General features: G+C 40.9%; 1 protein-coding gene across 9 annotated transcripts in view; it reads left to right on the top strand.

The window, feature by feature from the left end:
• Positions 1-857: 857 nt before the first annotated feature.
• RACGAP1 (Rac GTPase activating protein 1) overlaps positions 858-21,869 on the top strand; it is a 28,368-nt gene continuing 7,356 nt past the window's right edge. Inside the window, exons 1-9 of one of the 9 annotated variants that reach the window (XM_041735351.1) lie at positions 858-978; positions 8,066-8,154; positions 14,301-14,503; positions 15,520-15,656; positions 16,594-16,663; positions 18,759-18,812; positions 19,482-19,562; positions 20,141-20,267; positions 21,431-21,561. In XM_041735351.1, the coding sequence (XP_041591285.1) occupies positions 8,070-8,154; positions 14,301-14,503; positions 15,520-15,656; positions 16,594-16,663; positions 18,759-18,812; positions 19,482-19,562; positions 20,141-20,267; positions 21,431-21,561 (888 nt within the window). In that variant the 5' untranslated portion in view covers positions 858-978; positions 8,066-8,069. Of the gene's footprint in view, positions 1,086-8,065; positions 8,155-14,300; positions 14,504-15,519; positions 15,657-16,593; positions 16,664-18,758; positions 18,813-19,481; positions 19,563-20,140; positions 20,268-21,430; positions 21,562-21,869 lie in introns of all 9 variants that reach the window. The other 8 variants (XM_041735353.1, XM_041735354.1, XM_041735350.1 and 5 more) reach the window with 8 other exon arrangements.

Here is a 21,869-nt window from a genome sequence, read left to right as displayed (position 1 = left end):
ACTGTAGAAGGATGAGCGGAATTCTGTGATACTTGGCTGTAATGTCAAATGTATTTCTCACTGTGAATCTGCACGACGACTTAAGAAAGCTCTGTGCTTAGCACAATGCCAAGTGCTAAGTGAACATTTATTAAACAGAATTATAGCACTTTTATTTTGCATTTATTCCTCCCCCCCACACCCCCAGCTGTCTCCTCCATTCTTGGCTACTGGAAAGCAGAGATCGTATCATCTGTATTTTTCTGATACCTAGTAGACCACTTGTTACGAATTTAGGGCTCCCAATAAATGCGTGTCAAATAAAAACCTGGATGAATGCATCCGTGAATGAAGGCATTATATAGCTCAGTAAATATGGTTACAAATGACTGCTGTTCTATCTCCTTCCGGAATTCTTCCTATTGAACAGCGAGACCTGGCACTGTTCAATTGACAGTTTCCAAAAGCCCTATTTTCCTGCCTGGGGGAAACAGCAAGGCCGAGCATAATCCGCACTCAAGAAGTATCATTTGCCCTTATTTTTATTTATTTATTCATGAGAGACACAGAGACGAGAGAGAGGCAGAGACACAAGCAGGCTCCATGCAGGGAGCCCGCCGTGGGACTCGATTCCGCATCTCCAGGGTCACGCCCTTGGCGGAAGGCGGCGCCAAACCGCTGCGCTACCCGGCCGGCCCCTCCTTTGCCCTTAGTCAACATGGTATCCTGAACGGCTTCAGGAAAGGGATCCGGGCTGGGGGGAGACCCTAAAAACAAACAACGCCCCCGCCCGTCTGTTAACCTTAGTCAAAATGGCTGCCTTTGGCGTCGTCTCGTCAGCACGCGCATGCGCGGTGCTGGCCTTTCCCCTCCCCACTCGGGGGCGCTGGGGCGTGCGTCGCAGCGACGAGGGCCAGCGCGGGAGGAATAAATTTCTCTGTGATTGGTTGGTGCAGGATTTCAAACCCGAGCGGAGGCGCGGTGCTGCTCTGCCGTTGGGTGAGGCGCGGAGGGGAGCGAGTGGAAGGCGGCCCAGGGCGGCCCAGGTCGGGCCGGGTCGGGGCGGGCGGACCCGGCTAGGTGGGCGCCGGGGACTGCGAGAGCAGGTGCGTCCGGCTCCGGGCTTGCGGTAGGAGGGGGAGTGTCCCCGGGGGTGAGCCGGGGCCGCGGCGGGTTCAGGAGGGGACCGGCGTCGGCAGCCCGCCCCCGGGGCTCCCCGCGGAGGGCTTCTCTCTCCTCGCTGTGTATTGCGGGAAGCCGGGGGCATCTTTTTGGGGCGGGACCCACCCCCGGAGAGGGGACTCGCACTGGAGAACGAGGCCGGGAGCGGGTGGGGGTAACACTTTCTCTTGGGCGGAAGCCAGGGCTTGGGGGCAGGGAGGAGGCCTGGTGTGTGTTTGAGAGGCCGGGGCGGCTTGAAGTGGAGCCTCTCCCTGTGGGCTGTGCGTGTCCAGGTGCGCTGGCCGAGGCCGTGGCATCCCGCCCGCCCCATCCTAAGTCTTAGCTTTAGGAACAGCGCTGGGCCTTAACTTGTACGGTTCCACGTAGGTGTCTCTCTCCACTGGATTTTCGCTCGCAGGCGGAGGGAGTGTCTAGCAACGTAGGGTGGGTGAGAAGATAAGCCTTTTTCCCTTTTTTTTTTTTTTTTTTAAGAATTGTCGTTATCATTCTCTTGAATGTGTAGGGTGAGCTTTTTGAGTTATTGAAAGGGTTTAGAGAAGGCGCCTTTCCTGTAGCTTAAGTATGCAACAGGTACTCAGTGCATAATGTAAGTACAAGACAGTCTTTTTCTTTTCTCTCTTTTTTTTTTTTTTAAGATTTTATTTATTTATTCATGAGAGACACAGGCGGAGGGAGAAGCAGGCTCCATGCAGGGACCCCGACGTGGGACTGGATCCCGAGTCTCCAGGATCACGCCCTGGAATGAAGGCGGTGCTAAACCGCTGAGCCACCCAGGCTGCCCCCCAGACAGTCTTCTTTAGCTTTCAAAGAGCTGGCGCTTTGTTCAGGCCAATGGAGCTTAAGACTTAACACTGGTGAATCTACTAGGCCTCTGCGCTGTTGAGCATACTGTACAGTAGTACAGCCCTTTTAGATAATATTTTGGCAACGTTTATCAAGAGCTCGGAGAGGTTTTTACCCCGCAATATAGTAATCCCAGCCTTGGAAAACTGTTCTAGGGAATCCAGCCACCTAAAGAGAAGAAAACAAAACAAAACAAAACTGTTCACAGTGATGTTCATTCATTCAGGGAATGTCTATTAATCATTTGCCAAATGTCAGGCACTATTCAGGGTACTAGGGGCTCAGCCATGAACAAAACAGACAAAAATCAGTGGCTTCTTGGAACTTAAACTGTTGAGGCAGAGAATAAAATAAGTTTTTTTTTTTTTTTTTAAGATTTTATTTATTTATTCATGGGCGACACACAGAGAGGCAGAGACACAGGCAGAGGGAGAAGCAGGCTCTATTCAGGGAGCTCAATGTGGAACTCTATCCGGAGACTCCAGGATCACGCCCTGGGCCGAAGGCGGGCGCTAAACCACTGAGCCACCCAGGGATCCCCAGCAAATAAGTTAATATATAAATATGTTAGATGGAGATAAGTACTTTGGAGGAAAATAAAGCAGAGAAGTGTTAGGGTTAAAGGCTGCAATTGAAAAGTGGGTAGTTAGGAAAGACCTCACTGTGAAAATGACATTTGAATATATCCCTGAAGGAGATGAGGGAGTGACCATGCAGGAGATTCCATGTAAATGTAACTGGAAAACTGGAAGTTCCACACATATCCAAAGAACAGAATGGTCAACTAATTGTTAATCCACTTTTTGTAACTTAATGGAAACATGATAGAGAAAAGCAAAACACAAAATTATATCTATGATTGCAATATTGTGAGATATGAGTATATAATGGGCAAAGTTTAGATAAGGAGATGCAGGTAATTAGAGTGATGAGGTTTTAGTTTCACTATTAAAAACATTAATTTTTTTGAACTTAGAAAATTCAGAGTGTGAAGCAGTGCCCTATCTTTGTCAAATGAGTGCTATTGACAATAGGGGTAATTTTGACTGAAACTGTTAGGGAATGCTTTAGTGAATTGGGAAGACACTAGACCTTGAGGAACGGAACACTGAAGAATGGGAAGAATTCACAGAATAAGAAGGAAAAAGAACTTTACTAAGTATACTAAGCTAGTGATAATTTTCTGAGACATAATAATCAACTCGTCTCTTGGTAGTCTTCATTCACCTTGGACTGAGAACATTCTGTTTACTCTTTCTGCAGTTCATTTGTTCATAAGAGCATTTGGTTTCAAGATAATCCTTCTGTCTGCCAGTTGTGTAGAGGCTTCCGATACAGTGAAGCAGAAGCTGGACTTTCAGGAAAAAGAATTGCTCTGAAATACTTTCATATGAAAGAATCTTGTATTGAGACTGTCTTAGGGAATGGTTTTCTTTGGCAGTGGAAAACCTGTATTGCTGAATTCTTGGGAATCTCCAGATTTAGTTTGCGAGAATGTTTTTCATTAAAACTGTTTCCTGAAAAACTCAGGCAACCTTCCATTGCTTTGTCTTACAATATTTAGTTAGCACCCTTGGTGCATCTAAAACGTGATGTATGGGTCTCTTAATAATGTTGTTTCTAGGAGGAAGAAGAGGATAGAGACTTTTCCCAGGATACTCTGCAGTTAAGATCTGTAATAGTCTGTTATTCTGAAGGACGATGTCTGTCTCTTGGCTGGGTGATTGAAATTAAATTGGGGACTCAAAGCAATCACATCAAGCTGAGACTCTTTCCTGGTGATGTGAAATTGCTCCCTCAGGGATACTCACAGATTGGGAATCTGTAACATAGTGACTTCTCCACCTCTGGGGCTTCTCATCAATAACAGCTGAGATTCTCTAACACCTTTTTGTTTAAAGTGCTCCGCAAACTGATTTCCTTGCTACACGCAGATCATTTCAGCTTTCCCAAAAGGCAGCCGCCTCTGTAGTGAAAAGTGACAGCTGTTTTACAGCTGCAAAGCAATGTACTACAATATGACTTTGTTTTTGTTTCCTTTCACATTAGTGTATCTCCTAGCTATGGAGCTAAATAATAAAGGGGGAGAAATAAAGGAGTATTCATGTGGGTGGAAAATGTGACCCAACAGAAAAATTAAGACCATTTTTAATTGACATTGAATAGGATGAGTAAATTTTAGCTGTTTGAGTTACAATTTGGCTGAGATATCAGAGTTAGTACTGATGCAGAAAGATATTTTTGTCATCTATAAATAATTCCTGAATGTCACTTCTATAGAACATTAATAAAAATACATAGTCCCCTGGCATATAAAGAGAAGAGGATTATATTTTGCTAGTGCCGTTTTTGGATTACCCTAAGTAAACCTGTGTTAGAGGAAAAGCTATTCTCGGATGCTACAAGCCTCGTGTAAGACAGCTTGCCAAAGAGCCTAGACCTGGTCAAATTTTGCTATCTTCTCCATTCTTCTTGGTCTGGGTTCCAGCTATGATTTGGTAATCACGTGGTAGGATGTAAACAATAACTATCAGACCAAAACAAAAAACAAAAAAAATGTCATACCCACTTTTAATAGTAAGGTTCGATTTTTACATTATAAAACTTATACCTACATGAATCGATGATGCTCTGTGAGGTAAATAGGCCAGGTGTTATTGTTCCCCCTTATAAATGAGTCTCAGAATTTGACTTATCCCAGGTTATACTAGCAAATAGAAGAACTCAAACTTTATTCCAGGGCTTCTGTCCAAACCACCCCTTTTTAAAACTGTTGATTCAGTTTTCATCAGTATTATACATTGATGTTCAGATGGAATGGAAATTCTTTTGACCATAGGATCATGGGTGTATGTATGTATCCTCTGATTTCATTCATTTATTTATTTAATAAACTATGCCCAACATGGGGCTCCCACTCATGACCCCCGAGATCAAGAGTAGCATGTTCTATTGACTGAGCCAGCCAGACACCCCATCAAATATTTATTTTTAAATACCAAAAAAAAAAAAATACCGAGTGTTACTTGGTTTCAATAGTGCCAAAGGTAAGGTTTCTGCTCTCATGTATAGTCTACCTGGGATATAGGATAGAAATGTGGTAAAGTTAGAGTGCAAGGTTTATGTGTCTGAGTGTCAGCTGAGCAAAGGCCAGTTGAAGTGAGTGATGACAGCCTGCCAACAATTAGGGGATGGATAGAAAACATGAGAGGAAAATCCATGGGTAATCATACTTGTCTGAAAGGGAGTAACTTAAGGTGATTCTGAGGTTTGAAACGGAGTGAATGATAAGGAAATCAAAATTGGGAGTCAATAGGGTAAGTCAGTTGGTAGAGTAGTTGCTAATATATAATGAATGGGGAAGGCTAGAACAAAATCTCAGAATCCTGCTTCACCTCCAGGGCACCCCAAGCAAACCGAGAACTATAGGACTGGGTTAGGAGAGAGGCCAAGGAGGAATGGGTGATCATCTGGAAAGCTGTAATGACTAACATGGGATAGTTTGATAAGTTCTTTAACAGATTGGAGGATTGAATTTCAGGGAATCTCTGGTGTTGAGAGGGAAGAATAGAAAAAAAAAAATCCAAAAACCCTTCATAAAACTCTAAATCTGGAGACTCTGATGGTCTGACAGTTAAGGTTTACTTACCTCTGTTTTATAACAGAGCACTGGGAGTTCAGTTAAACAACTGTCTCCTGGGGACTAGGCATCATATTTGAAGCATAATGTAGTAGATGGAGATAGTTGTATGCGATAACTGTTACTAAGATGAGGAGATGTCCCCAGGTAGGTTCTCTGTGTCTTTAGTCTTTTTAGGAATCTGGTTGTTTTCAAGAGCCAACTCTCCACCCGCCCCCGCCCCCCCAACCCTCACTCTAGGGAATGGTATGCACAAAACACAGGCAAGAAGAATAATGGGCTAGAGGAACTTGAGAAAATGTGAGGATTTCTTTTAAAGGGGACAAAGGATGAGGTTGTATTGTCATTTAAAACAACAATCGTGATTTTTTTTTTTTAACAATCAGTTTTTAATACTCTAGTTGCACTGTGCAATCTTCCTTTTCTGCATTCTTGGGCAGTTAGAGGTTTTCCTATGTACTGAATTCACTGCCTTACAGTCTCAGAATATATAGGTGAGTGCTGAGATAATGGAAATCAGTGCCGTATATTAAAACTGATCAGTCTCTTCCCATTTTTACTGGAGCCAAAGGAAATTATCATTTAAGTAAACTACTGAATGCCCTGTTCCTGCCCCGTAGCATTTGGGTATATATTGCCTGTTTTGTCATACTGTTAAACCCATGGGCATCTCCATGACTTCTAGATCTCTTCCTGTCAGTTTTAATGCTATTCTTTTAGTTTTGTTCTTAGTTTAGAGAAAGATCTTTGTAATAAATTTGTTAGTCTGGTTGCTTAGCAGCTTGCTGTGATTATGTAGCTTGGAACAGATACATTGCCATTTGAAATCTTGGTTTCCGGCCCTGATTCAGGTATATGTTGCCTCCAAGCTTGGAATTGAAAGCTTTTTGGCTATTAGACCAATCATCATTTGAGTACAAATGAATAACTGTAGCATTTAGTAGAGAATATCTTTATGTTTATATATTCCTTTGTCCTTTGTTGTTTTTTTTCCCCCTGTACTGCCCTCATAGCTTCTGATACAATCTTCTAAACGTTGTAAAATAACTAAACCTTCATAAAAGAGTTCTTAAAATTTAATTTAGATGCATGAACTAAGGACCTGGACTAGAATGTTGAAGGAGGACTTGGAGAAACATAAGAATCCAATGGTGGGGGAAAAAAAAAAAAAAGAATCCAATGGTGTTTCTAAAGACATTCAGTTTTTGGGATCCCTGGGTGGCGCAGCGGTTTGGCGCCTGCCTTTGGCCCAGGGCGCGATCCTGGAGACCCGGGATCGAATCCCACATCAGGCTCCGGGTGCATGGAGCCTGCTTCTCCCTCTGCCTGTGTCTCTGCCTCTCTCTCTCTCGCTCTGTGACTATCATAAATAAATAAAAATTAAAAAAAAAAAAAAAGAATAGAACTGTCTGTAAGGACACCATTTTTTTTTTTTTTAAGATTTTATTTATTTATTCATGAGAGACAGAGAGAGGCAGAGACACAGGCAGAGGAAGACAGGCTCCCTGCAAGGAGCCTGATGCGGGACTCGATCCTGAACCCTTGAATCACACCCTGGGCCAAAGGCAGACGCTCAACTGCTGAGCCACCCAGGCATCCCAAGGACACCGTTTTTAATGTAATATCAGCAGGTCTTTGGGGGGAAATATGAAGCCTGAAATTCACTATATAGAACCCAGTAGCAAATGATTTTTTTCCTTTGCCCTTCTAACTGTGAAGGTGGTGTATTGTCTCCTTGGTGCCAGAATGTGGTACAACATAATCCTTTGCCTATACTTAGTATAAATTTATTAGACATAGTCCCTGCACACAGGCCAGCAGAGAGCCCTGCATTACAGAAATAATTCTTGTGCTGCTGAGCTGGCGATTTCCTCACTTAATCACTTGTGTGACGTCATCTGTGCCGTTGGTAGGAAATGTGCTGACCATGTCCTGCGTTTTAAAAGGCAGTTGCAATAGGGGTACTAGCTAAAAATGAAATTAAAAATAAACCTTTTAAGTTACGTTGAAGGGCTTCAAAGTCCAGAAGGATTAAAGTGGCAAAAGCGTTATATTAATCAATAGACTAAGAACCACATTTTGTAGTTGGTTACCTAGTAATCAACTGACATGCTTGTCCCTAATTGCTTTCCTTGCAGCTCCAGAGTGATTGCAGAGTGGAGGAAAAGAAGTAGGCAGGAAGGGGTGTTATATTTGGAGGTCTGAAATGCTTCTCTGATTTTCAAATGAGTGTTAAACATTCCGACTTTGTTTTTATAATAAAGATTATACAAGACCGATTGTTGGCTTGAGATCCTTATAATGATAGCTACAAATGGAAGAGTCCAGATGTTAGTCACTGATGGCTGTATTGGATTGCTACTGAATCTTTTGTCTGGGGGAGAAGGCTGGACCCCTAATGTATATTTGATTTCTTGGCAGAAAGATGGATACGACGATGCTGAATTTGCGGAATCTGTTTGAGCAGCTTGTACGCCGGGTGGAGCTTCTCAGTGAAGGAAATGAACTCCGTAAGTCATCCTGAGCTGGCCTGTGTGAAGAGAAAAAACAGATTTCAGATTTTGGTTTTCTACAAAGCTGAAGTGTGTTCCAGTCTTAAAATTGTTTTTCATTGGGGCTTTCTAAAAAGAATGTGATAGTCACTTATCCATGGTCAAAGCTTAATGGACACTCATTCTAACTGGTCACTTTTTTCCTATAGTTCTTAAATGGGTTTGCCCAGATTTCTTTCATTATCAAGATTCTCTTTCCCTTGAATACTTGGTATGGGTTGCCAATATCACTTTCATACTATGAACTGAGTAAAATCTGAAGTTCCGAGGATATTACTTCTTTCTTTAGAGTAGTAGTTGTCTGCATTTTTTTTCCTGGGCTTTCCCTCTGTGCTATAAAATATTTTCAGTTGAGAAGAAAAATGTCAAAATTTCATTTTGAAGAAGGGACTATTCATCTGCCTTCATCTGTGTCATATATTTGATTCTTAGAAAGGGTTGAAATTGGGTAGATAGAAAGCTAGGGAGGAAAAGGAGGTGGTGATAGAACAGTGGTCTGGGAGGTAGATTAGTGAGAAAAGAGGTGGGGCTGATGGCCCTGACTTACGTGATCTAAGGGAATTATTTTTTTAAGAGATTTTATTTATTTTTTCATGAGAGACACAGACACACACACACACACACACAGGCAGAGGGAGAAGCAGGCTCCATGCAGGGAGCCTGACGTGGGACTTGATCCTGGGACTCCAGGATCATGCCCTGGGCTGAAGACAGGCGCTTAACCGCTGAGCCACCCAGGCTGCCCAGGGAATTATTTTTTATCAGCTTTTCTTTGGGTTGCCATTCTCTTCTATTTCAGATTTTCATTAATATCTAATTTAGTAAGCATTGCTCTTAAGTCAGCCTCATTGGCATAAAAGTAATGTAAGAACTGCATCTTCAACTTTTATTTTTTAGTTTTTTAGATCTTCACAATACTTAGCATGGTGTCTTGCTTATGCCATTCAGCATTTTTTTTAATTTGATGTTTTTAATAGCTCTTATCCACTTACAGGCCTTTAAAACTCTATTTTTTCTCTCAGTAGTTGTTGCATGGCCCTATCATCCGATACCAGCTCAGTTACCATGATGGCATACTAATTAGGTTTCTCTTTGAGGTCACATCATCTCAGAAGATGGATTACTTTGGAACCCAGTGGGGAAGAGTATTGAATAAGAGATCTTAAAATTCAGGCTCATTCAGCAAATATTTAGTGAGAACCTAAAACAGCTTCTAGCACACGTTGAGTTGAGGGAAAGGAATGACTGACTAAATGGCTTCATGGATAAAAGTAGGGTTTGAGTATAGCTGTAGATGTAGGGTAAGGTCCCAACAGACACAGGTGAGAGAGGGCAATTAGGATGGAGGCAAGCGGGTGTGGGGCTTGAGGGGAGTAGGAGTAGGGGGAGTGGCATAATCAGCAGAGCTTTTGGAAGATGACCCTGGCAGAGGTAGAGTCTGAGAGACTAATGAGGATGTGGTTGCCATAGCTCAGGGAAGAGTCAGAAGGAGCCCTACCTAACTCGAATGGTGTTTGTGAAGATGGACATAAGGAAAAATGGAATAGAAGAGACTGTGATTAATAAGATCTCTAGGAGGAGACAGCCAATAGGATATGGGGGCAGAGGGAGGAATCTGAGGTTTGGAGTCTAAATAACTAGTGCAGGCTTTTAACTTATTTCTGTATCTGTTTCTCCATCTGTAAAATAAGAATTCAAATGTCTTTATCTTCTTTGTGGGAGTGCTGTGAGCATTTGGGGATAAAACGAGATACTAGTTGTGAAAATACTTTGGAAGTAATTATGCCAAAAAAAAGATACTTATTTTTACAGGTATCCTTGTTTTATAAACACATTTCTATCTTCCCATTGATTTCTGTTATAAAATAGTGGTATGTTTTTGCCTCCCTCTCTAAATTCCTGACTTGGAATGTTGGCTTTTGAGGAAATAGAGTGGCTTTGTGTTTTCCAGATTTCTAGAGTCTTCTTTCTGCAACCATCTCAGTCTCTGTCCTCTTCTTAAATCCTAGGAATTCCTCCTATGGTTAAGTATCCTGACTCCTTGTTCTTGTCTTTCATCAGTCACTTCATTCTTCTCTCTCCTTTTTATATAGGTTTGTTGTTTTTAGCGAAGTCCAAGGTTCCTGCCAGATCAGAGTGAAGGTTAATATTCAAATAAAATGACTTTTAATAACCTAGTTATCTTTGATTTCCCCAGTCTACATTGTTTTTATCTCTCTCTCTCTCTCTCTTTTTTTTTTTTTTTTTTTTTTAGGAGATTTTATTTATTCATGAGAGACAGAGAGAGAGACAGAGAGACACAGGCAGGGGGAGAAGCAGGCTTCCCTATGGGGAGCCCGATGCAGGACTTGATCCCAGGACTTTGGGATCACGACCCGAGCCAAAGGCAGACACTCAACCACTGAACCACCCAGGTGCCCCTTTATCTCCTGTTTTTATTTTATCATGAGCTGCCCGAACTTTTTTTATGTTGTTGGTGTGTAAATTGGGAATAAATATAACTGTATCAGGTACCTGTTGTGTGCCAACACAATGGTAGGTTTGTTATGCTATATACAGTAGGTGAAAACTACAGTGTATATGACATGGTAGTCTTCATGGAAGATTATGGTATTTAAGTTTCAGAGATAGGTTTCTTATGAAACAAGATAATACAAGTGTCAAAATACATGCTCTTGGGAAGTATAGAAAAATGTAATGTGGAACAAACAGATTAGGAAAGGATTCATAGAACAGATGGGACTAGAAGAATGGATACATAAAGAAGAGTGTAGGTAGAGCATTCTGTTTGGAGTACACAGCTTGGTCACAAGGGAGAAGGCAGAAATAAGCATGGGTCTGTTCTGGGAGCAGGGACAAGAAAGGGTATTGTGTAGTGGTGGGAGGGAGGTAAGTTTGAATAGACTGGTGAGGTGGACTTGGATGCCTGGAGTTTAAATTTGATCTGAACTTCAATTCTTCATTTATTTGTGCAATGAATATTTAAGTGCCTATTATGTGCTACAAGGTACTGGAGATAAGAGACACTGCCCCCTTGCCCTTAAGAAGCTTAGAAAGAAGATGTGGTTTATGTATACAATGGAATATTACTCAGCAATTAGAAACGACAAATACCCACCATTTGCTTCAACGTGGATGGAACTGGAGGGTATTATGCTGAGTGAAATAAGTCAATCGGAGAAGGACAAACAGTGTATGTTCTCATTCATTTGGGGAATATAAATAATAGTGAAAGGGAATATAAAGGAAGGGAAAAGAAATGTTGGGAAATATCAGGAAGGGAGACAGAACATAAAGACTCCTAACTCGGGGAAACGAACTAGGGGTGGTGGAAGGGGAGGAGGGCGGGTGTTGGAGGGGAATGGGTGACGGGCACTGAGGTGGACACTTGACGGGATGAGCACTGGGTGTTTTTCTGTATGTTGGTAAATTGAACACCAATAAAAATTAATTAAAAAAAAAAAAAAAAAGCTTAGAGAATGGTGGGGAAGACAAAGGGAAGTAGAGGCTGTGCAGAGGCCCGAGGAGGAGTGAGCTGAGAAAGCAAGATCTATGAGGCGGTTTTAATCTATTTGCTGAGCTGTGAACCAGATCTTGGGGTTTTTTTGTTTTGTTTCTAACGAATCAGAGATTATCCCCAATTTGTTTTAAGGAAATTTCCCTTATCTCTCTTTTGATAGATGCATTTCATAGTTTAATATATACATAACTTTTTAAAGGAGATAATTTGAATTTAATAAATCTTTTGAATGTGTACTTCATGACAGGGGCTAGTACCAAATTTGAATTGTGATTCACAAACTGACCCCAAAAGTGTGATGCTTATTGATCTCCAGTATCAGAATTTTTCTTGGTCTGTCATCTAACGTGCCATTTTGACCCATTCTGGCAAACTTATTTCTTAACAGATTTATACATAAGTAAATAGTTCTGGTTAACATCTTAGCAGATGTTCTGGTTTTGGTCTAACATACACTAAGTTGAACTAGTAATTGAATCATTCATACTATTAAAATAGGAATTCTTTTCTGGAAATGAACTGATACTCTCTTTGGTTTGAGTTCCATGGTCCAATCCAGTTAGACCTATAACATATGCCAATTAACAACGAATAGGGATTAAAACCCAAATTTAATAAGGCTTATCAAGGAGTGTCCTAAAGAGCAAAATTAGGTCCAATGGAAATCTTTTCATTCTCAAAATTGTTTTTCAGTTCAGTAAATATTTGAGTGTGTGTGCAGTACTATATTCAGAAACATTTAATTGACCACAGTGTGGAGCTAGAAAGTTTTTAGATGTGTAGTTGAAAAGTATATTTCTTGGGTGGGGGTGACTGGCACTGAGGTGGGCAATTGATGGGATGAGCACAGGGTGTTATTCTATATGTTGGCAAATTGAACACCAATAAGAAACAAATTTATAAAAAAAAAGAAAAGTATATTTCTTGTTCTTTATTTTTATGAAATTGAAGTACTATTACATACATTAGAAAAGTATACAAATCGTAAGTGCAGTACTTGACGAATTGCCAGAGTGAACATGGCTAAGAACCAGCTCTTTAAAAAATTTTTTTATTAAGCTACATTGTTGAAATAGTTAAATTTGCAAAAAGATATATTGTTTTCTTTCTTTCTTTTTTTTTTTTTTAAGATTTTATTTATTCATTCATGAGAGACCCACACATAGAAAGAGGCAGAGACACAGGCAGAGAGAGAAGCAGGCCCCATGCAGGGAACCCGATGTGGGATTCCAGGATCACGCCCTGGGCGGAAGGCGGCGCTAAACTGCTGAGCCACCCGGGCTGCCCTGTTTTCTTTTTCTTTAAGAAGGAAAAAATTTAGTTATTTATTCTAAACTGTTAACAAAACCAACATACTCTCTAAAGCTATTTGAATTGTAGTTATATCTATATATCTATATCTATATCTATCTTTGATACTTTTATTGTCTAAGATAACTAGATCCTAGTCTGCTTAAAACTGGTCATTTGTTACAAACTGAAGTGTCCTTATGTGTAAGACTTGCTTTCTCTAGATTGAATTCCCATCCTAATTTGTAAGTTTGAAATTTAGTCAAATTATTAAGACTGCTTAAAAAGGACACTATATTCATTGTTTCTATGCTCTTAGGTTAAATTCAAATAGGAAAAGTGCCCTTACTGCCCAAGAATCTGCTAGCTTTGTGTGCCTATGGCCTAGTTTCAGCCATAAACTGGGTTAGTTTGGCCAGGTGCAGATGTACACCTTGGGAACTTCCATCATGGTAGTGGTAGGGAGCGATGCATAGAAATTGATGGAGGGTAACTGGGAAATAGAAGGCAGTGTGGAACAGTCTTTGCCAATAGCAGGTGGCAAACATGAATGCCACCAGGGTTATCGTGCTTTGAGGCACCGTCTTGGAAGTGATGCTCTCTGCAGACATGTGGAAAGAGTCCACATTCCACCAACAGTGACTCACCCAAAGTTAGTATGATCTGTTCTTCCTGTGTCTTTCCCACTAAAGTGTTTATCCACCCTTCAGGGCAGTGTTAAACGGCACAAGCAAATTGGCTCTTTACTTTCAAATCAATATTTGTATAATTATATAGTTGAATGGAATTGCAGGCCTAGATGTCTATAATATTAATCTACATCTATTGGAGCATACTACAACAGTTATATTTGAATTTGCTGTTTAACGTCTCTCTGGCGCAGCAATGTGTGACTCTAAAGGAGGCTGTTTTTGTTTTATAGCTGTAACTGTCTTGGTGCTTGACAGCTGCCCCAAAGGTATCCCCCTTTGATTGCCTTCTGCTCAGGAGCTTTCAGTATTGATAGTACATCTGGAGCCAGGTGACTAATGAGTTACTTACTCCATAGCAGATGCCACTGGCTAAGCCAAAGTAAGTGGCCTATCGAAACAGAAATTGCTCTCCACAAAGCTGTCATGTAGGGTGATGAACATATATCCAAGATCTGCTCCTGGTTATTTTCAGCTGGCTTTGCCTATAGTTTCACTGGTCCCTTAATTATGTATTTGGAGGAAAACTGACTAGAGGACTCAGTCATTAGAACGTTTGTAATATGTTTGGTGCTCAAATTATTGAAGTTTCCCACTTTCCTTAGAATTCATCCAGTTGGCAAAGGATTTTGAGGATTTCCGTAAAAAGTGTCAGAGAACAGACCACGAGCTGGGGAAGTACAAGGATCTTTTGATGAAAGCAGAGACTGAGCGTAGTGCTCTGGATGTTAAGCTGAAGCATGCACGCAATCAGGTGGATGTCGAGATCAAACGGAGACAGCGAGCTGAGGCTGACTGTGAAAAGCTGGTGTGTATTGTTCTCTATGCCAGAACTATGGCAGTGGGGGGAGGGGGCAGCATCATCTGGTCATGTTTCCATCTGCCAGTTATACTCAGTTTCCTCTTCCACATTAAAGAACTAAAAGCAATCTATCCGTTGACAACTTGGCCTTGACTGGAGCTGAAATTGCAGCATAGGAATCCTGTTCTTCATAGACTGAAATTAAAATATTTTTTCTCTTTTAGACTTGACACTATAACTTCATAGATTTCAGATGAGAATTTAAAGAATTAAAATTAGGCAGGGGATTCCTAGCATGTTGATCTGTCACAAGATGTTGATGTCTCATGCCACCTAGAGTATCCTCATCCTTTTGTCGATAGCTAGTACTTTGTTATTGATACAGGCAAGACAACTCTAAGGTTTTCCATCATTACTGCCCCTGGTTCAGGGGAAGGGGCTAGATCTAATCTGCCAGTTGAGCAATGTGACTAAGGTAGAACACTATCATTTTGATGTTCCAGGGTGGGTCATGGTACAAAGGAAAGCCTGTATGAGGAGGCACTAATCCATCTTGGTACAGTGTTAAATGCCTCAGTAAGCTCAAATTGACTGGTTCCAGTGTGTCACAGCTTTGTATCCATTTCAATGCATTTTGCTCCACTATTTAGAAAGGTGGGTGGCTGCTTTGATCCATAGAGGAAGCCAATAATTGTCCTGATAAAATGACACTAAATTGTTTTTGCTATGTGAAATCTATTTTGGGACTCTCATTTTGCAATACTGTCTTGAATTAGCAGCTTGACCCAAAAGTCTTGTAGCAGAAAGCCCACTATTCTAGATGGAGTTCATTTTACCAGTCAGAAATCAGAGACGCAATCTGGGCTTGATGTGAATTAATATGCTATTGGTGTAGCAGGCTTCCTGAAGGCTCATTTGCATAATGCTGTATTTTAATGTCTTTGGTCTGCCCGTCCCATAAATTTGAGGTGAAGCTTTCTCCCCTGGTTAGTTAGGATGTTTTACTCTGCTTTGGTCTGCAGGAAAGACAGATTCAGCTGATTCGAGAGATGCTCATGTGTGACACATCTGGCAGCATTCAACTAAGCGAGGAGCAAAAATCAGCTCTGGCTTTTCTCAACAGAGGCCAACCATCCAGTGGCAATGCTGGGAACAAAAGGTGGGGAAACTGCATCTGTTGTTATCTGATCACGAGCAATGCAGCTGTCGGAAGTTCTTGTTATCTGAACTCTTAAATATACTGCTTCTGGAATGTGTGCTGAATAAAGCAGAAAAAGACTTTGGAGGAAGGGCAAGTGGGAAATAAAGGCACAAGGGCCTCCCACTTCCTTTTATTTTGTTTTTGATCTTTCCTTGGGATGTTGTTTCACCATGGGTAAAATTTTGATGTTGGTGCTAAATTGCACATCAATAACTAATTCCACTCATTGCTCAGAAACCTAAAGGTGAAAGTGGCAGTTCAGCAGTACTTTGAATGTTTACTCTCCAGAGAGCTCTTGTAGCTCTTCTGGTTTAGAAGGCCTGTGAGCCCAGACCAGACAATAATTTTGGTTTCACTGCATCACTATTTAAAATAGTCTCAACCAGGCTTTGAATTTAACACCCCCGATATAATACGTAGGGAAAGGTCAGCACTCTTAGAGCTATTTATTTTGTTGCCTGGTTGTTTTATGGGGAATCTTTATAACTGAGAAGATATATGGGCTTAATTTCTTCAAAAGCTAGTGCTGGGTGATACTCTTTCTTATAGAAAGCAACCACAATTGGGATCAGATTAAACTTCACTCCTCTGCCTATGAATTTTTAGTAGCCTGTTCCGCAGGAGTAGCACCCATGCTCCTGACTGTAACTTTCAACTGATGTTGCGAGGTCTTTGCCAAAAAAGCAGGTGTGCTGCATGTGTCTTCGTGCATGCACAGACACACTCTCCCACAGAAACCAGCACAACTAGGCTTTGAACTTGTAGTTGTCTCCATAGGAAGGCACTGCTATGAAATTGCTGATTTTACTTGACCCCTGTGACTTGTTCTGAGTGTTCATGCATTTTACTTTCCAGAGTCTTCTGTATCTAATACTGTATTGTTTCACTCATTTAGATTGTCAACTATTGACGAATCTGGTTCCATTTTATCCGATATCAGTTTTGACAAGACTGACGAATCGCTGGTAATAAATGTTTGATCTCTGAAAATTGTCTATTTTTCTTACCCCTGCTCCCTCGGGAATCTCCTTTCTGTCCTCTCTTCTGATATTCCTTTATTACTATTGTAGTAATTGATGTGTTATAGATACTGAGCTAGCATTTTGTTTTATTAATTTCAAGGTTCTTATTTATTTATTTGAGAGAGAGAGAGAAAGAGTGTACAGCTGTGGGGGTAAGGGAGAGAGAGTCTTTAAGCATATTCCACACTGAGTGCAGAGCCCAACGCAGCAGGGCTTAATCTCACAACCCTGAGATCATGGCCTGAGCCGAGACCAGGAGTCAGACGCATAACCAACTGCACCACTCAGGCGCCCCTGAGCTAGCATTTTAAAATAAAAATCTACATAAGCTATAAGAGACTGGCTTATATATTTAGTTTCTGAAAGTGAGAATATAGAATTCAGGATTTGGCATGAGGTTAAATTTATTTAACGGATCTGTGAGCTACATGTACTAATTGACTGTATCTTCTTGGCTTATTAAACAGCCACAGCTAGCAAAAAAAAAAAGAAAGAAAAAAAATTAGCAAGATTCTACCCAGGCAGGGCTTATTTGCTGCTCTTGGAGAGAATAGACTTGTGCCTTATTTCAGAGTTAGTTCGGTTCTTGAGAAAACTTAGTCATACTTCACAATTTAGAAGGAAACCAGTGCCTTGGAACTTCAGCCAGAAGAATGGCAAAGTTTCTAGGGACTCTATAATGTTTATTCAACAATGGTTAATAGGTCTGAACTCTTGTTACCCTACCTTTGTGGGGCAGCACCCTTTTCTTAACTTGCAATGATTTCTGCATAAAAGGTCATCTCTGATATTTCAGTCTTTGATGTTCAGGATACTGGTGGTTTGTTGGTTTGTGTATCTTTCCTATTTTACTGGCTGAAAGCTAGCAAACAAACCAATAAATCAGGAGGTAATTCCTGGTTGGTTTTCTGATAGTGTGAAACAAGTGACAACTACTTGTTAAATGGGCTAGGAGCATTACATCCCAAATCAGCGTTTGGGGAAATCATTGCCATTTTATAGATATAAATAGTAGGTATCACCTTTTTGAAATATAGAATGATATGAGTAGGTTTGGGATATATAGTAAAACTAGAACCTATTAATAACTGATTTGGGAGCTAGACCTATTTATGGTGTATCTGTTATAATCCAAACTGAATCAGATAATCAGTAGCTAAATTAAATTACTTGACCGGGAATTGGAGAGTTTAGATTTCATTTAGCTAAGCTACCATTTGCTCTCTACTACTGTTTCTGGGTTTTGTATTTTCAGAGATTATCAGGAGTAAGTCATAGGTGGTTCCTAAAAGTGAATGTAAATGGTTAAAATAAGTGAAGTGAAACTAGACCACGGTAAAAAATTCTTCAGTGGTGAATGTCTTTGTTGGGGCCCAAGGAAGAGGGATGTTTGAGAAATGTAAAGCCTGAACTAGAACTTGTTAAGTGGCTACATTGTACAGAACGTCTGGTTAGATGATAGCAATCCCTTAAGAGCAAGAAGGACATGTAACCTGATCAGTATAGTGCCTGAGCTTCTGTGAGTTCTACAACTAATTACAGAAATAGTCAGAAATAAAGGGCCAGGCACTGGAGATAATCACGACAGAAGTTGATTCTTTAACCTTTTCTTGCCTCTGTGGTATTGACTCCTGACTCTATTATAATAACTTCAATTTTGGAGAGAAAGCAAGTTAACTCACCATAGCTCTATAGCTATAGCACTTGAGACCCTCCCCTTTCGCTCTCCCCAAATTGTCAGGCAGTCTGTCTCAAAAAGCTTTTCTAGGGGCGCCTGAGTGGCTCAGCAGTTGAGCGTCTGCCTTCAGCTTAGGGCATGATCCTGGGGTCCTGGGATCGAGTCCCACATCAGGCCCTCTGTGGGAAGCCTCCTTCTCCCTCTACCTGTGTCTCTACCTCTCTCTCTATTTCCCATGAATAAATAAATAAATTCTTTAAAAAAAAAAAAAGCCTTTCAAGTTTTCTGCAAATTTATTTGCACAGGGTTTAGGGGAGGCCTAACCACAGAGAGAAACTAATGCAGTGTAATTGTCAACAGGATTGGGATTCTTCCTTGGTAAAGACTTTCAAACTAAAGAAGAGAGAAAAGAGGGTATGTATGGTTTTATTTAGTTTTTGCTGTTGTTTTTACAAAATTACAATAAAGGAATTTTCTCTAGAAGTTTTTCCATGATACAGCATTCCTGACATATGTTGCTCTAATCATTTTTAAACACCTATTACAAATGAATTCATCCTGGGGGCAGTATTGCCAATCCTCGAGGTAGTAACTCAGGACAGAATCTTGTCCTATTTCACTGTTCTGGCTGCCTCAGTTCATTCATATATTGGAAAAGGATTTAAGTTTGTTTTGAGTTGTCATAGGAATTTTTACGCAGGACTTTTGTACTCTAATATAATTTTCAGATGAAGTACGTGTATAATGAGATATGCAGAGCTCTGTCTGTGTGTGCTTGTTTAGGGTACTTAATATGTTTCCAAAGACTTCATGTCTTTTGATAGGATTACAGCTCTACTTTTTCTGGTGCTGTCATCTAAATATTTCCAAAGCTTGGTTGTTTCTTCCAGGGTACTGAGGGCATTTTTGTGTTGGTACAACTTAAGCTTTATGTGGAAATAGAATGAGAGAGAGCACATTGTTATTTACCATAGCCCTGGTACCTAGGACTTGCACCCAAGTTGTCTAATGGAATAATGTTATCTTCTGTGCTTCAGGTCTTCTATTTGGCACTAAACTAATTGGTCTTTGTCTCCTTTCCAGCGCTCTAGTAGCCGACAGTTCATTGATGGTCCCCCTGGACCTGTAAAGAAGACTCGTTCCATTGGCTCCACAGTAGACCAGGTAAGAATAGTCAGGCCAAGAGAATTGTGGTTGTGAACACATTAGAGATTAGTGGCCCCAAGCACTAAGAATCCTGAGTCAAGGGGCACCTGGGTGGCTCAGTCTGTTAAACATATGATCCTTGGGGTCCTGGAATCAAGCCCCACGTTGGGCTCCCTGCTCAGTGAGGAGTCTCCTTGTCCCTTTCCCTCCCCTTCTGCTCCTGACCCTGCTTGTGCTCTTTCTGTCTCTCTCTCAAATAAATAAATAGAATCCTGAATCAACACTGTAATGTTATTTTGAGAGAGAGATTCGGTGAGTTTTTCTGTTTAATAATAGGATCCTTATCATCCACATGAATGGAATCACTCTGAGTAAACAACTGTTGGTTTTGTATTTGATTCTATGTAGTTGCTTATGTGTATGCCTCTGTGACCTATATTTCTGTTCTAAAGTACAAGGTTTCAACTGAGTGTTTTGAGGTAGGGCCTTAAACCTGGCCAAGATTTAGGAGTTGTCAGCCACTCCAAAACACCCTATAGTGGAGGGGAAATGACATTCACATGTTTGTTCTTCCCTCATTTCTACTTTTGTTTCAGGGGAATGAATCTATAGTTGCAAAAACTACGGTGACTGTTCCCAATGATGGCGGGCCCATTGAAGCTGTGTCCACAATTGAGACTGTACCATATTGGACGAGAAGCCGAAGGAAAACAGGTCCATTGGGTTTGTAACTAAATTGCCTGTGTAAAACAACTAGTAAAATTGGGGGAGACTTGGTTTTTTAAGAACCTTTTGAGGCAGGGAGTAGATGTTATGGGTGGTTTCTTACTGCTGCTTACTGAAGGCCAGGACACTGTCATACTCTACAGTGCAGAGTGATTGCTAGCCTGCCCTATGCCACTCACATGTAACTCACTGTTGTTGGTTTTTTTTCCTATAGATTATTTAAGAGTGAGAGTGGGGGGAGGGGCAGAGGGTGAGAATCTTCAAGCAGACTCCATGAGCATGGAGCCCACATGGGACTCGATTCCATGACTCATGAGACCCTGACCTGAGCCAAAATCAAGAGTCAGATACTCAACCTATTGAGCCAGCCAGGTGCCCTATAATTTGTTATTCTTTCTTTTTTTTTTTTTTTTAAATTTTTTTTATTGGAGTTCAAATTGCCAACATATAGCATAACACCCAGTGCTCATCCTGCCAAGTGCCCCCCTCAGTGCCCATCACCCAGTCACCCCAACCCCCCGCCCACCTCCCTTTCCACTACCCCTTGTTCATTTCCCAGAGTTAGGTGTCTCTCATGTTTTGTCACCCTCACTGATATTTTCACTCATTTTCTCTCCTTTCCCTTTATTCCCTTTCACTGATTTTTGTATTCCCCAAATGAATATAATGTTTGTCCTTTTCCGATTGACTTATTTCACTCAGCATAATACCCTCCAGGTCCATCCACGTCGAAGCAAATGGTGGGTATTTGTCATTTCTAATGGCTGAGGAATATTCCATTGTATACATAAACCACATCTTCTTTATCCATTCATCTTTCGATGGACACCGAGGCTGCTTCCACAGTTTGGCTATTGTGGACATTGCTGCTAGAAACATCGGGGTGCAGGTGTCACGGTGTTTCACTGCATCTGTATCTTTGGGATAAATCCCCAGCAGTGCAATTGCTGGGTTGTAGGGCAGATCTATTTTTAACTCTTTGAGGAACCTCCACACAGTTTTCCAGGTAACTTGTTATTCTTGAAATGATTTTTCTGCATAGCGATTGTAGTCACTTCTGATTATGGTTACAAATTACTGGTCATCTACTAGTTATATTAAACTTGGGGTTAAAATTCAGAAAGAACAAAATATTAAGCTTAAAGTTGCTTGTTTTCTAGGTACTTTACAGCCTTGGAACAGTGACTCTACCTTGAGCAGCAGGCAGCTAGAACCAAGAACTGAGACAGACAACTCTGGCACCCCGCAGAATAATGGAGGGATGCGCCTGCATGACTTCGTCTCTAAGACGGTAGATCTGTGATCACTTTGTTCTTTTGGGCATGCTTAAGTTTTTGATTGTGAAAGTAAAATATACTAGGAACAAATTTAAATAACTCAATATTAGAAAGTTAAATGTCAGATCTCCTTCTTTCAATTCCACTCTTCAGGGTTCACTATCAGTTACAGAAGATGTCTTATCTTTCCATTCTGTGAGGAATATTAAATTAAAACAAGCCAATTTTTCAGAAGCAATTGTTGGTGCTTTTTAGTGATGCACATTTACAGTGTATGGTTGAATATAGCACATTTTTCCTTTGTCCCATTGGATTTCCTCAT

This window comes from Vulpes lagopus, chromosome 21 (assembly GCF_018345385.1).
Source record: "Vulpes lagopus strain Blue_001 chromosome 21, ASM1834538v1, whole genome shotgun sequence".
NCBI classification, from domain to species: domain Eukaryota; kingdom Metazoa; phylum Chordata; class Mammalia; order Carnivora; family Canidae; genus Vulpes; species Vulpes lagopus.
Note: the sequence above shows the minus strand (reverse complement) of the source record. Positions and strands in the feature narration are given on the sequence as shown.